The sequence below is a fragment of the Lissotriton vulgaris genome, chromosome 3_1 (genome assembly GCF_964263255.1).
Source record: "Lissotriton vulgaris chromosome 3_1, aLisVul1.2, whole genome shotgun sequence".
Classification (NCBI taxonomy): domain Eukaryota; kingdom Metazoa; phylum Chordata; class Amphibia; order Caudata; family Salamandridae; genus Lissotriton; species Lissotriton vulgaris.
The window spans coordinates 1,012,125,681-1,012,139,006 of record NC_141689.1 but is presented as its reverse complement, the minus strand read 5'-3'; the positions used below and the strand labels follow the sequence as shown (position 1 = coordinate 1,012,139,006).

Genomic DNA, 13,326 nt, shown 5'->3' with positions numbered 1-13,326 from the left:
ATACAAAGGAGTTGCGCGTGTCAGTCGATCCTTCCAACCCAGGGCCGCATTTGCATCACACCAGACTCATACAGCAATCTTAGTGGGACCTGTTAGATTTCTCCCTGCCACCTTAGAGTAGAGCGCCCTGTTGTAATTCACCCCGCCAACTGATACTTGTCCATCTCAAATGCAGGATTTGGGCTGGGTGCGCACATTGCGTGGTTAATCGCGCTCAACTGAGAGGTCCAATAATACCGCCTGATGTCTGGGAGCACCATGCCCCCCGTCATACCAGGGGAGGGTTAGCTTAGCAAAGGCGATTCTTGCACGTCCGTCCCAGACAAGCCGCCTCTGCAAGCACTCCACCTCCCGGAAATAGCCCGCCGGGATAATATCGAAGGAATTCTGGAGTGCGTACAGAAAACGTGGCAGGGACATCATTTTAAAAAGCGCGGCACGACCGAGCGGCGACAGTGGTAATCTACGCCAACGAACAACGTCGAGTTTCAGCCTCTGGAGAGGGGGAAGCAAATTGCGGGGTCTAATGATATAAAAATCCCCAAATATTTGAATCTCGTCTGCGAGACCTGGATGGGAAATCTACGAGGCAAGGGGGGAAGACCACCCGAAATTACATTGACACAGGATTTAGTCCAAGTAATAACTAGACCTGAATTCTTGCCAAACGAAGTGAGAACATCGAACAAAACATTAGGCGACTTTCGGGGGGAGGTAAGGTATAACAGGATATCGTCAGCATAAAGCGAGATCCGGTCTTCAAAATCCGGAGTCCACTGGATACCCTTTATCGAAGGCTCCCATCGGAGCCAAGCAGCAAGAGGCTCTAAGGCAAGCGCAAAAAGTAGGGGAGACAACGGGCAACCCTGTCTCGTACCCCTCCCAAGAGTAAAGGAATCAGATACTCGGCCATTAACGACCACCTGAGCCAGCGGTTCCTCCTATAGAAGTTTCACCCACCCGATAAACTCAGAACCGAAACCAAATTTTGTGAGGGCAGCCCAGAGATACGGCCATTCTATAGTGTTGAAGGCCATTGTGGCGTCCAAGGAAGCCAAGATGGCCAGCTCTTGAAGCGACCCCGCCCTCGCGAGGACGCCATGCAAACGCCGCAAGTTGAGTGCGGTGTTACGATGCGGGATAAAACCAGATTGGTCCGGGTGGATCAGGTCACCAATCACCGTGATCAGCCGATTAGCCAAAACTTTAGCTAGGATTTTAGGTTCGGCATTCAACAGGGAGATGGGCCTGTACGAAGCGCAGTGATCTCGAGGCTTCCCCTCCTTAGGAATTACCACAATCGTAGCTAAACGCTGATCACAAGGGAGGGAGCCAAGGTCTCGTGACTCCAGGAACATATCTCGGAGATACGGTGCAACTTTATCGGGCGCAATTTGTATAGTTCGATGGGCAGACCGTTTGGGGCCATGGCCTTGCCAGAGCGAACGGAGCGAATGGCGATTGCAATCTCATCCGCCGACAATGGAGCATCCACTAGGTCTCGGTCAATCTCTGATAGGCCTGGCAGCGCAATATCGCGTAGCAACGAATGAGAGTCTTCCTCATCTCTATCAGAGACCGGAGTATACACTGTACGAAAATATTCCGCAAAACACCCCACTATCTCACTCGGATCAGTCACACACTCTCCATTCAGATTCTGAATCACGGAGACCACACGATTCGCCCTTTCTTTCTTATCAAGCCACGCAATCAATTTACCCGCCTTGTCCCCAACATCGTACAATCTGCCCTGCTGCTCCCTGTGCATTATTTTGGCAGCATCCGCGACAAGGGACCTGTAATCCAGTTGTTTCAAACCAAGGGCGTGGAGTTTGGCATGGGTAACGCCTGATTCCAAGTCACTCTCCAGCTCGACTATTTCTGTCTCAAGACGAACAATTTCTTGACTCTTAGTTTTCTTAGCATCAGAGATTAAGGATAGGGCCTGCCCACGAATGACAGTCTTGAAGGCTTCCCATAGTGACACAGATGAGGACACAGACCCCTCGTTTTCAAAGAAATAGTGATCCAGGGACTTTATCAAACCCGCACGGGTCTTAGGATTACGTAAATACCAGGGGTTTATGGGAGCGACTCGCCCTGTACAACACACTCTAGTATCCATACAAAGCCACAATGGGGAATGGTCTGAAATGCCCCGGGCAAGGTGTCTGATCTCTCTGACAGAAGGGGACTGTGCCGCCAGCATGAGAACATAATCAAGTCTGGAAAGACTTCCATGGGCCCCAGAATGAAAGGTGTATTGTCTCTGTGCTGGATGCATCAACCTCCAGCAGTCCACCAAACCAAAAGTCTCCAAAAACCCACTCAGCCATGATTGGGACTTAGGAAGATCTCGGGGGTGGGGGGGGGGGGGGGGGGGGGGGGAGGGGGTTTACGATCTACATTGCCAGAAACAACAGAATTAAAGTCCCCACCCATAACCAGAGTACCATCAGGGAGTCCCAGCATTACTTGCCCAATGTCTGAAAAAGTGGAGGTCTGTAGACCCGGCAGAACATATACAGTGGGCACCGAAACAGTCCTACCCTCCCATCTACCGGTGAGGGCGGCATAGCGCCCCCTGTCGTTGAGGATTACGTCGTCTATCTCCAGGGGGAGAGAGGACCGGACAAGAATGCCAACGCCCCTAGAACCAGTGGTGAACCCAGAATGTGCAACAAGACGGTAACCCCACCTATTTATGGCATGACACGTGTTTCCCACCAGATGTGTCTCCTGTAAAAGAACGACATCGGGGGACAGGCGACGCAAGAATTGCAGCACCACTCCCTGTTTTATTCTATCACCCAACCCGTTGACATTCCAAGATATTAGCCTTAACCCACTACCCCCCATCCCAACAAGAAATGTGGAACCCACCCCACAAAGAGCACAATAATCGGATCATAGAAAGGAGCAATACGTTGCCTTGAGAAAAGAAAACAAACCCACAAACACTCTCCCCCCACCCCCCAACCAAATCCCGTTACAACTCCCCCCACCCTGCAACAATGGTAAAATAATCGAACCCAGCTGTGAAAAGTCAAGTGTTCAGAAATCAGGGACCGCATTGTCACTTCTGTTCTGGCTCACCACCCTTGGCGCCACCAGGGCGCTCAGTTCGGTCGTTCCGGGCAGGCAGAGAATCCAGCCAGTCACTCACATTCTCTGGCCGGTCGAAGAAAAATGTCCGGTCCTCGTACTCAACACAAAGTCTGGTAGGAAACAACATAGCATATTTCATGCCCAAGTCTCGGAGTCTTCGCTTCACACCCTGAAAACCCATCCTTTGCCTCTGGACGAGCTGAGTGAAGTCCGGGTAAAAGTTGACTGTAGCGTTTTCGAATTTTACCGGGCCGCTCACCCTCGAGGCCTGCAGGATAGCATCCCGGTCTCTGAAATGAAAGAGCTTGGCAATGATAGGCCTCGGAGGGGCGCCAGGCCTCGGCTTTCCACCCGGGAAACGGTGGGCACCCTCCACTGCAAAGAATTTGCTCAGTCCTGTAGGGGCAAGATGGTTCAGAACGAGGTCCTCCACCAGGAGGTCCATTGAAGGATTTTCGGGGTTTTCAGGGACACCTATGACGCGGATGTTGTTGCGTCTTGCCCTATTTTTAAAATCCTCCAGTCGATGAGACATGAGGTCGTTGGATGATTTCAGGTTGCCGATTTCCGTTTGCACTTCGGACACATCGGCCGTAAGGCTAGAAGTCTTCAAATCCAACGATTTCACTTTCTCGTTAGCTTTAGACAAGTCGGCTGTGATCAAGGTGACATCGATGGCAACCGTGTCGATTTTATGAGCCAGAGCCTCATATTGCTGGCCGATGGTAGCCTTCATATTGGCAATGGCGCTCATGACGTCTTGAAGAGACAGTTCAGTAGGCGCAGTTGGGTTTTCCTTGGCGTCCTCCGGGGTGCAGCTGGCGCAACCGGGGGATCGTTTAGATTGGATATAACGACCCATGATATTGGTTTGGACCGGTCCCCCGCGAATGGGCGCCTTGGTTTTCCGTTTCTCGTTGTCGGCCCTAGCCGCCATACTGGAAGATACGCCCCGGAGGGGCCCGTGAGATCTGGTGAAAATGGCCGCTTGCAGGCAAGTCACCAAAAGTCTACAAAAGTAGGCTTGTGTGGCCGAGGTGACAACGCAGTTCGACACGAAAGCGTAGAGGATAGAAGGCACACGATGATAAGACAGAGCCTGGCCGGATCTCCGACAGAACGGAACAGTCCTGTGATCTGACAATGCCAGGACCCAAAAGCGAAACCAAAAGTTGATGCAGGGCTAGTGGGGGAGACCCCTCAGCCATTGTTGTTCAACTTCGTCCCGGCGTGCCAACTTGCCGAGCCCCCGGCTTACCGCAAGGTGGGCCTCAAAAGTTCGGATCAATGTAACTTCGGTTCCCAAAGTCCAAATCAAATTTTTCAAAGAGCAAAAGCATCAGCTGAGGTTCATCTTCAATAACCCGTCTGAAAAATCAGGATAGCGTCAGGATATTTTGCAAAGAGCGGCCAGGGTCCCGGGAGCCCTGTGCTCACGCGGGCATCTCGGATGCTCGCATAGCTCCTCCTCATCAGTTGCTTTCTTGTTGCACATTCAGATGCAGAGGATGTACGTCGTTACAACGCATGCTTTTTCCACGCATGCCTTTACAACGAAGGTTTTACAACGCAAGTCGTTACAACGACTTGCGTTGGGGGCGCTGGATAGTGATTAGTTTAATTTACTATTCCAACTCCAGTCTCCGTGGATGGTAGGGAAGGTTTTGGATAGTAAATTAAACTATTCCCTATCCTACAGCGCCCTCCAGCACGTGTCGTTGTAACGACTTGCGTTGTAATTCCTGCGTTGTAAAGGTACTGCGTGGAAAAAGTTTCGTTGTAAAGGATGTTTCCCGATGCAGAACCTGAGCTACTCAGTTTTCTTTTCAAGAATATGGTTTTAAAAATTGCACCAGTGTGAAGGGGAAGCTGTCATCAGGGTTCAATCAGGTTATTGCAAACCAATGTCTGTGAGAGACCGTCACAAACAAAAGCAACTGATGTCAGCACGCATGGGTTGTGCTTATATGGAGCTCCTGTCCTCACTTCCAAAGCAGAATGGCATTGACGCCAGCTGCACTGAGCCACCTACCGAAGCTCAGGAACACTACTTTAAATTTTCCGGATCCAGTCTGATGCCTGAGGAATATTCTCAAAGTGTTTGCAGTTAGAGTATCCACCTGAAAGATCTTTCCTGAAGACATGTAACTTGTTCATTTGTCTTCCAATCTAAATGCCAAATTATTTGAAGTAGGAGAACATTTTGGAAATGTTTTAACTTATTTTTTTCTGACAATAAGAAGCATGAACGTAATACTTTGAATGACCTTGAACAACTGGCTGTTCCTCTTTGGGCTGACCTCATTATGCAGCATCTGAACAGATTACATGTTTCTCACATCTTTGGTGGGACCAGCCTGTGCTTGTTTAATCCTCTGACCTCCCCCATTGCCCCCTTCCTCTAAATGTTCCCTCTTGTGTGCATTGCCTTATCCTCCTGGATATATTCTTTTCCTGTTCCCAGGGCCCACATACTCATGTCTGAACACCCCTTCAGGGTCCCAATAATAAGAATTACTGGTTTCCTGCTTTTGTGTGTCCAGACAACACATCTTCAGACGTCTTCTCATCTGCCCTTTTGTCCTCATTCTTATCTCTTCCACCAGGGCCCAACATTTTGGAATTTCGAATTCCATGACAATTATACTCAAATCATGAATGAGTACACTTTTATTCATAAACCTGGCCCTTCAGTGTACATTTTCACTACTGACTTTGGGTTTACAGTGGCTACTTAGTGTTCCCCTATACCAATAAACTACACTGTGAAAATAACACTGGGCAACATAGATCTTCTGTTACTCTGCCTGTATATGTTAAATACAATGTCACTAATGACTGAGAAAAAAAGTGCACTATATTTATTACTCTAATGACTGAAAACTTCTTTCCTATAAAACCCAGCTTCCCTACCTTTGGACACACAGGAAAAATGGGTATATCCCTAGTGGCTGTGGACCACTTAGTGTGCATATCACACGAAAAAGTACATCCAATTGTCAAGCTAGTATGAACACTACCTTTGTCTTTATTCACTAGCATCAGTATCATGTATCTCAAGTAAATATAAAGATGCTGTGGGACCAGAACCATACACCAAAATGTAGACACCCCTACAGTTACCTCATTCAGTTCTCCCTCATATTACTGGGTCGGAGGTGGTGGTAAATCTCCTCCGACCCAGGAGGTGGTGTTAAATCTCAGTTTCATAAGGGCACACTCTGGATGGAATTTTTTCAAACCATCCACAACTCTGCTTTGCGGGTTTGCTGCCTCTCACCTGGACTGACTCCCCAGCTGTACAATGTGAGTTGGTCCTTCATGTGTACAGTATTTGGGACACAATTGAGGGTGCTGAACTATAAGTTGCGCTTACATCAACTGCTGGTCAGTACCCACAGGACTAGAGGAGGCCACTACCTATTATACTAATTGGGTAAAAAGAGCCTGTAATAAATTAGCCCCAGTAAAAGTTCTGTTTCCTAAAAGATCACAACCAACGGCCCCATGGTACACAGAGGATCTGAGGAAACAGAAACTTACCTGCAAATCCCTTGAGCAAAATTGGAGGAAAGAATACAAGGAAGCTGAGAAAACGTGCTATATAAAGAGTCTTGCCATTTGGACGCTGATTGAAATCCCTAGTGCGCCTTTACATGTCTGCTCTCCAGCTGAAATCCAATAAAGTGAAGGTTATTTCTTCGGGTGGTGCACTATGTGCTCTCTAGCGAGTTCCTCCAGTGCCTTTGACTCAGTGGTAGATGCTGCATAGATGTTCTGAGGTATTTCACCGATTGGTCAAGCGTTCAAATCCAGCCCTCTGCTTCAGTCTCTCGGTCTATGACATTTCACAGGGACTGTCTGAGGAGTGCAACAACCATCCCCAATACATCGATTTTCAAATCTAGTGCCGACCTGGACATTTGGGTCACTTGGGTTATCACTGCAATTGAGAGCTATGTGTCGTCTGTGATCTCTGGTTGTGGTACTTGCACTCCCTCTACAGATCGGGATGCCTTGATCTTTGATATTGTCATGAATATATACATTTTCTCTTGATTACTGTTGACTGACGTTGGGCAGCAAGAAAGGGAGTGTGATGTAAGAGGGGGCAGGAAAGCTTGCTAACGCTGCCCAGTCCAGAGGAGGGCTGCCTAGGTTCATAATTCATTGGAACCGCATTTGGCTGGCCCGAAGGTTTGAAGGTCTGCACTTCAATTGGATCTGCTGCTTATATTGACCTCAGTTCCATTCACAATAACCCCCAAGGGAATTCTCTAAGCGAGAGTTTATAGCCTCAGGATCAGGATTAGGAAATACCCCCCTCACACACACACACACCCAAGAAGATTTCACGTTGTTATTCAGGACCGAATTTGGAAGTCAAGAGGCTGGTAAAACATGATCTAGCAGGCCAGCTGCTCAGCCCAAGGCCACTCTCCTCTGTTGGGTCTGTGTGGTAGTTGTCTCTTAGCCAGGTAGACCCTTAGGTATTCCGACTCCTGAAGTGCACACCACTCTAGTCCCATCCTTAGGTCCCTGGATCTGTGGATCAGTTTTCAGTCCAAGGCAAATGGTGGGGGTCAAAGAGTGGCACTTCTCATTCCAGGTATTCCTCTTCATAAGATTTGGTGTCTCATAGTTCAACCCCCCATCTGTCACTCTCAGTGATACAGGTATGGGCCACACTTTACCAGGCATGCCCCAGCCAAAGGACTCGTTGGCAGGAGAGGAGACTGCTTGGAAGTTTCCTACCACAGGGCCTCATCTGTATGACTAACTCCTTAATTAGAGGCTTCTGTTTCAGTTTCTATTTGTGCTGATACGCCGTGCACTCTGCGGACACTGCCATCTTGATGCACGGGACCCAGCAGTCTCCCACTTGCAGCAATCTGCTCCCTCTGCTCTGCCTCCGCCTAGACCCTCCACTGCAGCTCATCAGGTCCACTGATCCATCAGGGGGGCCCAATGGCTCTACATGAAGTCCTGGCATTGATGTAACAGGCCACCTCAGCCTTTTCCCCACTTGTGACCAACTCAGAGGGGAGCACACGCTGATGAGAGTTAAGGTAAGTGGTCAGCAGGGGTTGCCACCTCATTTTTGTGGCTCAGAAATGCTCCCTTTTCACACTAATAGTGACTTGCTGTAGGTAGGATATTAGGCACTAGGCAAGAAGCTACCTGATGCATGACTGCCATTTTTGTGTGTTTTGCTGTTCACCCTATGTGGGAAGGGTTTGCCCAGACGTGGGTCCCGTGCTCACTAAGCCAAGTCAAGCTATCCTGGCTGAAGACGGCTGATAGCCAGAAACCGGTCCTAGGATGCGTGATTCCGGTCCAGGGAAGACATGGCTTGGCAGTTCGGGCTGGACTGTTCCCATGAGGCACAGGGTCAAGACTGATTTGCATATGTACGTGTCAGAACTGGGGTGGCTTGGTGAGCAAAATAACGATGGATTAAACCCAGATCTGTGACTGGGGTGAATGTATTGCCATTGTGCAACATTCCGTCCATCATCTTGTGTGTTTTGCTGTTCACCCTATGTGGGACGGGTATGCCCAGATGTGGGTCCCGTGCTCACTAAGCCACTGGAGTCAAGCTATCCTGGCTGAAGACGGCTGATAGCCAGAAACCGGTCCTAGGATGCTTGATTTCGGTCCAGGGAAGACATGACTTGGTAGTTCGGGCTGGACTGTTCCCATGAGGCACAGGGTCAAGACTGATTTGTATATGGCCATGTCTGAACTGGGGTGGATTGGTGAGCAAAATAACGATGAATTAAACCCAGATCTGTGACTGGGGATGAATGTTTTGCCAATGTGCAACATTCCGTTCATTATCTTGTGTGTTTTGCTGTTCACCCTATGTGGGAAGGGTTTGCCCAGACGTGGGTCCCCTGCTCACTAAGACACTGGAGTCAAGCTATCCTGGCTGAAGACGGCTGATAGCCAGAAACGGTTCCTAGGATGCTTGATTCGGTCCAGGGAAGACATGGCTTGGCAGTTCGGGCTGGACTGTTCCCATGAGGCACAGGGTCAAGACTGATTTCTATATGGCCATGTCTGAACTGGGGTGGCTTGGTGAGCAAAATAACGATGGATTAAACCCAGATCTGTGACTGGGGGTGAATGTTTTGCCATTGTGCAACATTCCATCCATCATCTTGTGTGTTTTGCTCCCATTTTGTCCCGGCAAGCCGGTCAACTGCCTTAATGAAGATGCAGGGAAGGTACATGAGCAGCATGTCATTTTGTACTAGCCAACACAACATGAAAAAAACTGAAAGATTTCTGTGCTCCCCTGAAACACGTATGCAAGAATGTGTGATTAGAATTGTATACATGTAGGCTGCAAAAAGAGCACTTCCTTTTTCCTACCTAATAAATATCGAAACGTAATAGGATAAAGCCTTTGTACTTGCATTGAAAAAAACAAAAATAAGCAAATTATTGTAATACAAGAAAGGCTATAATGCAACACTGTATATGCAATAAAGATAGGTTATAGGGTAAATTGTTGGAGGTTACAAGCCGAGATGGCAGGATTTGAAAAAATATCCTGAAGTTTATGCAGGCAGTCGAATACAAAAGTAGACTTGAAGCAGCACTATAACCGATGCACTCAGAGACATGCAATTATGTGACACTGATGAAGTGAAGGAACTGCAACTTCCAGTATAAAAAGTGGCATGCATGTCTTGTGCTGAACCATGTGATATCAGTTGATTCTTTGTGAAGGTACTCTGAGAAGTGTCACTGTCAGAATATAAGATACACTGGTTTACCCGTGTGCTTGACACATAACGTTATCACCAAACAATGTCAATGGCAGACCAGTTTGAAAGAAAGCAATATGTCTCTTATGTTTTCAAATTAAACTATCCAGCCTGGCTTTAGTAGAATTGGGAATTAGGAATGGAACTAGGCAGCGGAGGAGGTTGGAGACAGAACTTTTTATTGGGCGAAGTTAACAGTATGGCATTATGTCTGAAATTTCTAATGTCGCTGACCACTTTACTTTCCCTGACAACCAGCAACTTCCAGACCATTTTTGGTTTAACTTTGATATAAATCAGATTCATATATTCATATAATCGCACAGCTGCGCCCAATACAGGTAAGAGCGGTGGGGCAAGGTGGGGTGGGGGGGTCTGAGGGGGTTTCGACAGACGACCATAAGAGAAAATTATTTATTTATTTAATTTTCCCTCATGGCCATCTGTCTGAATAAACCCCCTTCCACCCGGCCCCACCGCTCTTACCTGCATGGGCCGCGGCTGTTATCGCAATTCAGGAGGAGACACTTTAGTGCCATAAAGAATCTTGTGACAAGAGCCAGAACAGTGCAAGGTTTTCATTATTTGCTATTTTAATATATTTGTATCTTCTACAGCAGCTGCCAATGTCAGTCTTGTCTGCCTAATGTGTGAAGAAAGAAAGGTTGTTGATATTGCATGTAAAAAGGCAAACAGAGTACTTTATATTTGATAGTGAAAGGTGTGTTGTTTTTTCTTTTCCTCCTAAATCTTAGGGAGCAATCATTATTCATGAAGTTTATGAGGAAGGAGCTGCGTCAAAGGATGGAAGACTCTGGGCTGGAGATCAGATTTTGGAGGTGTGTTGCACTTTAATTATGTACAACTAATTTAAATAATTGACATGAACATTTGATTTAGGTTCTACAAGATCTTTACTAAACAGCTTGATAAATAATTTGCAATCTTTTGCAGGTTAATGGAATTGACCTAAGGAATGCAACACACGATGAAGCCATAAATGTACTGAGGCAAACACCACAGAAGGTCCGCCTCACTGTATACAGAGATGAGGCCCAGTACAAAGAGGAGGATATGTATGATATGCTGACTGTTGAGCTTCAGAAGAAACCAGGAAAAGGCCTAGGATTAAGTATTGTTGGAAAAAGGTATGCTTGTGCAGCTATTACGCTTACTTTATTTGCATTTGCTTCTGTTTATGTTTTGTATTTTGCACTATGGGTTGTTTTAGTCTATGCAGCTACTCAAAACAGCCTATTTTGGAATGACAGAAAGATACTCCAGGTAAATATATCTCATCACTTCTCCTACAGCACTGTTACATGTAGTTGTAGAGACTGACTCCCAGTTAGATAATCACTCTTTAAAGTTGCATTCCAATTTACACCTCAAAACCTCTGATTAAAAAAATGAAACATACAATAAACAGAGCTACATCTGCTCACAAAAGGCTCCAATCTTCTGATAGTTATGGTATTATTCATAACAAGCATGCCAATATCAAATCAGATAACAAAACAATGTATAATAGTGAAAATGATGGTACCAGTCTTGTAATCCTGTAGTGTAGTTCCTATATTCCCAATAGGCTCTGCGCATTGGAATACATAAACGATAGTTTAGACGTAGGACTGAAGTCGACTAGGTCTCTATTGAGTATGTTAGACTTAGTTGTGAATGCCAGCTAGCTCAGAGGTCACTAGAAACTTTCTCGAATAAACAAGAAGGGATTAGTTTCTGACAACCATATAACATGACAACTTTGTTCCCCAAGAATAAGAAATATATCTTCAGAGTCGCAGAAACAATAGATGGCTATATCACTAAGTAAATCGTGCATGCTTCGTTTCACCAGGGTTTTTGCAGAGAAATAGAGAGACGGGCGTTTTGAATAAAAAGGCTATTTATTGAGCAGTCTTCTTTCTCATGCAAGAGAAGTTAATTGCAACAATCGTAATACTTGCTATGAAGTAAAGTGCGTACAGTAAAAAGAGTATTATGAAATAATACTGTAAAAGCATGATATGGTTTCTAAGCCATAAGATACATAAAATAGATAAAATACATACAATGATAAAAATGACTAAAAGTACTTAACTGGTGCATCTAAAATACGCCTACTCCGGTGTACCTAACCTAAGTCTAGTACAAGGGAAGAAGTGAGTAAGGTGTAGCTTGAGTTAAATAGTTTCTGCCAAGAATCTATCCAAGAGTTCTCTAAGGGTCTAATCAGCTCCGTACCTTGGTTATAGAATGAAGGAGGTCTTGTATCTCTCTCTCAGGACTCGATCTCCCAGTAACCCGCAAGGGTAGCAGGGAAACACTGGAGCTGGATTTCTCGGCAGGAGAAAAGACAGCGTCTCTCTCAGTGCGTCAGCTGGAGGGTCGGCTTCCTTCGACACTCGCTACAGCAGGGCGTCGGACAAGTAGATAGTTGATCTGCTCCAAACCACCGTGTGTTTGCTAGGGCAGATGTGGGTATATTTATACCTGGAAGTGCTGAGTTTGACGTAAGGGTGGACATAATAACGTCACTAAGAACTAAAAGTTCTTTACACGCTCCAGGAGTTCTGGGACAAATCAATACTGAAGCAGGGGGAAGTCCCATACTGCTGAAGGCTGGTTGTCTTCAAGAACTCGTTGTACTCTAGGAGCTTAGTGGAAGTAGCCATGCCGTATTTGGACTGCATAGGCTGTGACTAAATATGGTTATGATTCCTATGCCTATATAAGGATATGATAAGTTATACCTATATAAGGGCATGAATCGGGAAAATTACACTAGATCCCTAGATACGTTTACAACAATCCAAGTTACAATGGTATTTAATAGTTAAAGAGTCCTGCTATTCTAAAACTGGACACCATAAATCAGAGGTCTCTGTTTCTATCACAAATGTCTTAAACCATGCTCCTGTTGAATATATGTTAATACCCAGGCCTTTTGGATCTAATCCTAAAAAATCATGTCAAAATGATCACGCCAACTACAGCCAGCCAAACCAAATATTAACTTAAATATGTGTATTAGGTCATCAGTGTAGGTCAGTTATAGCAAATCTCAATGTCACTCCTGCTTTAATCCATGACAAATGTCTCAATGTACTGTCCCTTACATGCACCTCATAATTTTAACCTCTAAGGAACCTTGGACTCCTCCTGGTTATTATATTCTTCACAGAAACAGACCTGGAAATAGAGCTGTAGTGGTAGCTATGCTTTGAAACAACTCACAGGATGCAAGTTTAAAAGAGCCAATAAATTCAGCATGTTAAAAATCTTATTCATAAAGATCACTCCTAATGTATTTCCCATTAAGAAAAATTATGTTCGAGGCATATGGGCTGCAGATGGTACATTATGAATAGATCGCAATCTGGTGTTGGGCATGATGATTGCACTTTGTTTTTCTCTTGGAGAGTCTTTTGTATCTTGGTGA

At 46.0% G+C, this 13,326-nt stretch overlaps 1 protein-coding gene across 9 annotated transcripts in view; it reads left to right on the top strand.

The window, feature by feature from the left end:
* Window positions 1-13,326, top strand: part of MPDZ (multiple PDZ domain crumbs cell polarity complex component) — an 856,387-nt gene that overhangs the window by 704,581 nt on the left and 138,480 nt on the right. For all 9 annotated transcript variants that reach the window (XM_086961394.1, XM_086961393.1, XM_086961386.1 and 6 more), the window contains 2 exons: window positions 10,643-10,726; window positions 10,842-11,035. In XM_086961394.1, the coding sequence (XP_086817520.1) occupies window positions 10,643-10,726; window positions 10,842-11,035 (278 nt within the window). The remainder of the gene's footprint in view (window positions 1-10,642; window positions 10,727-10,841; window positions 11,036-13,326) is intronic.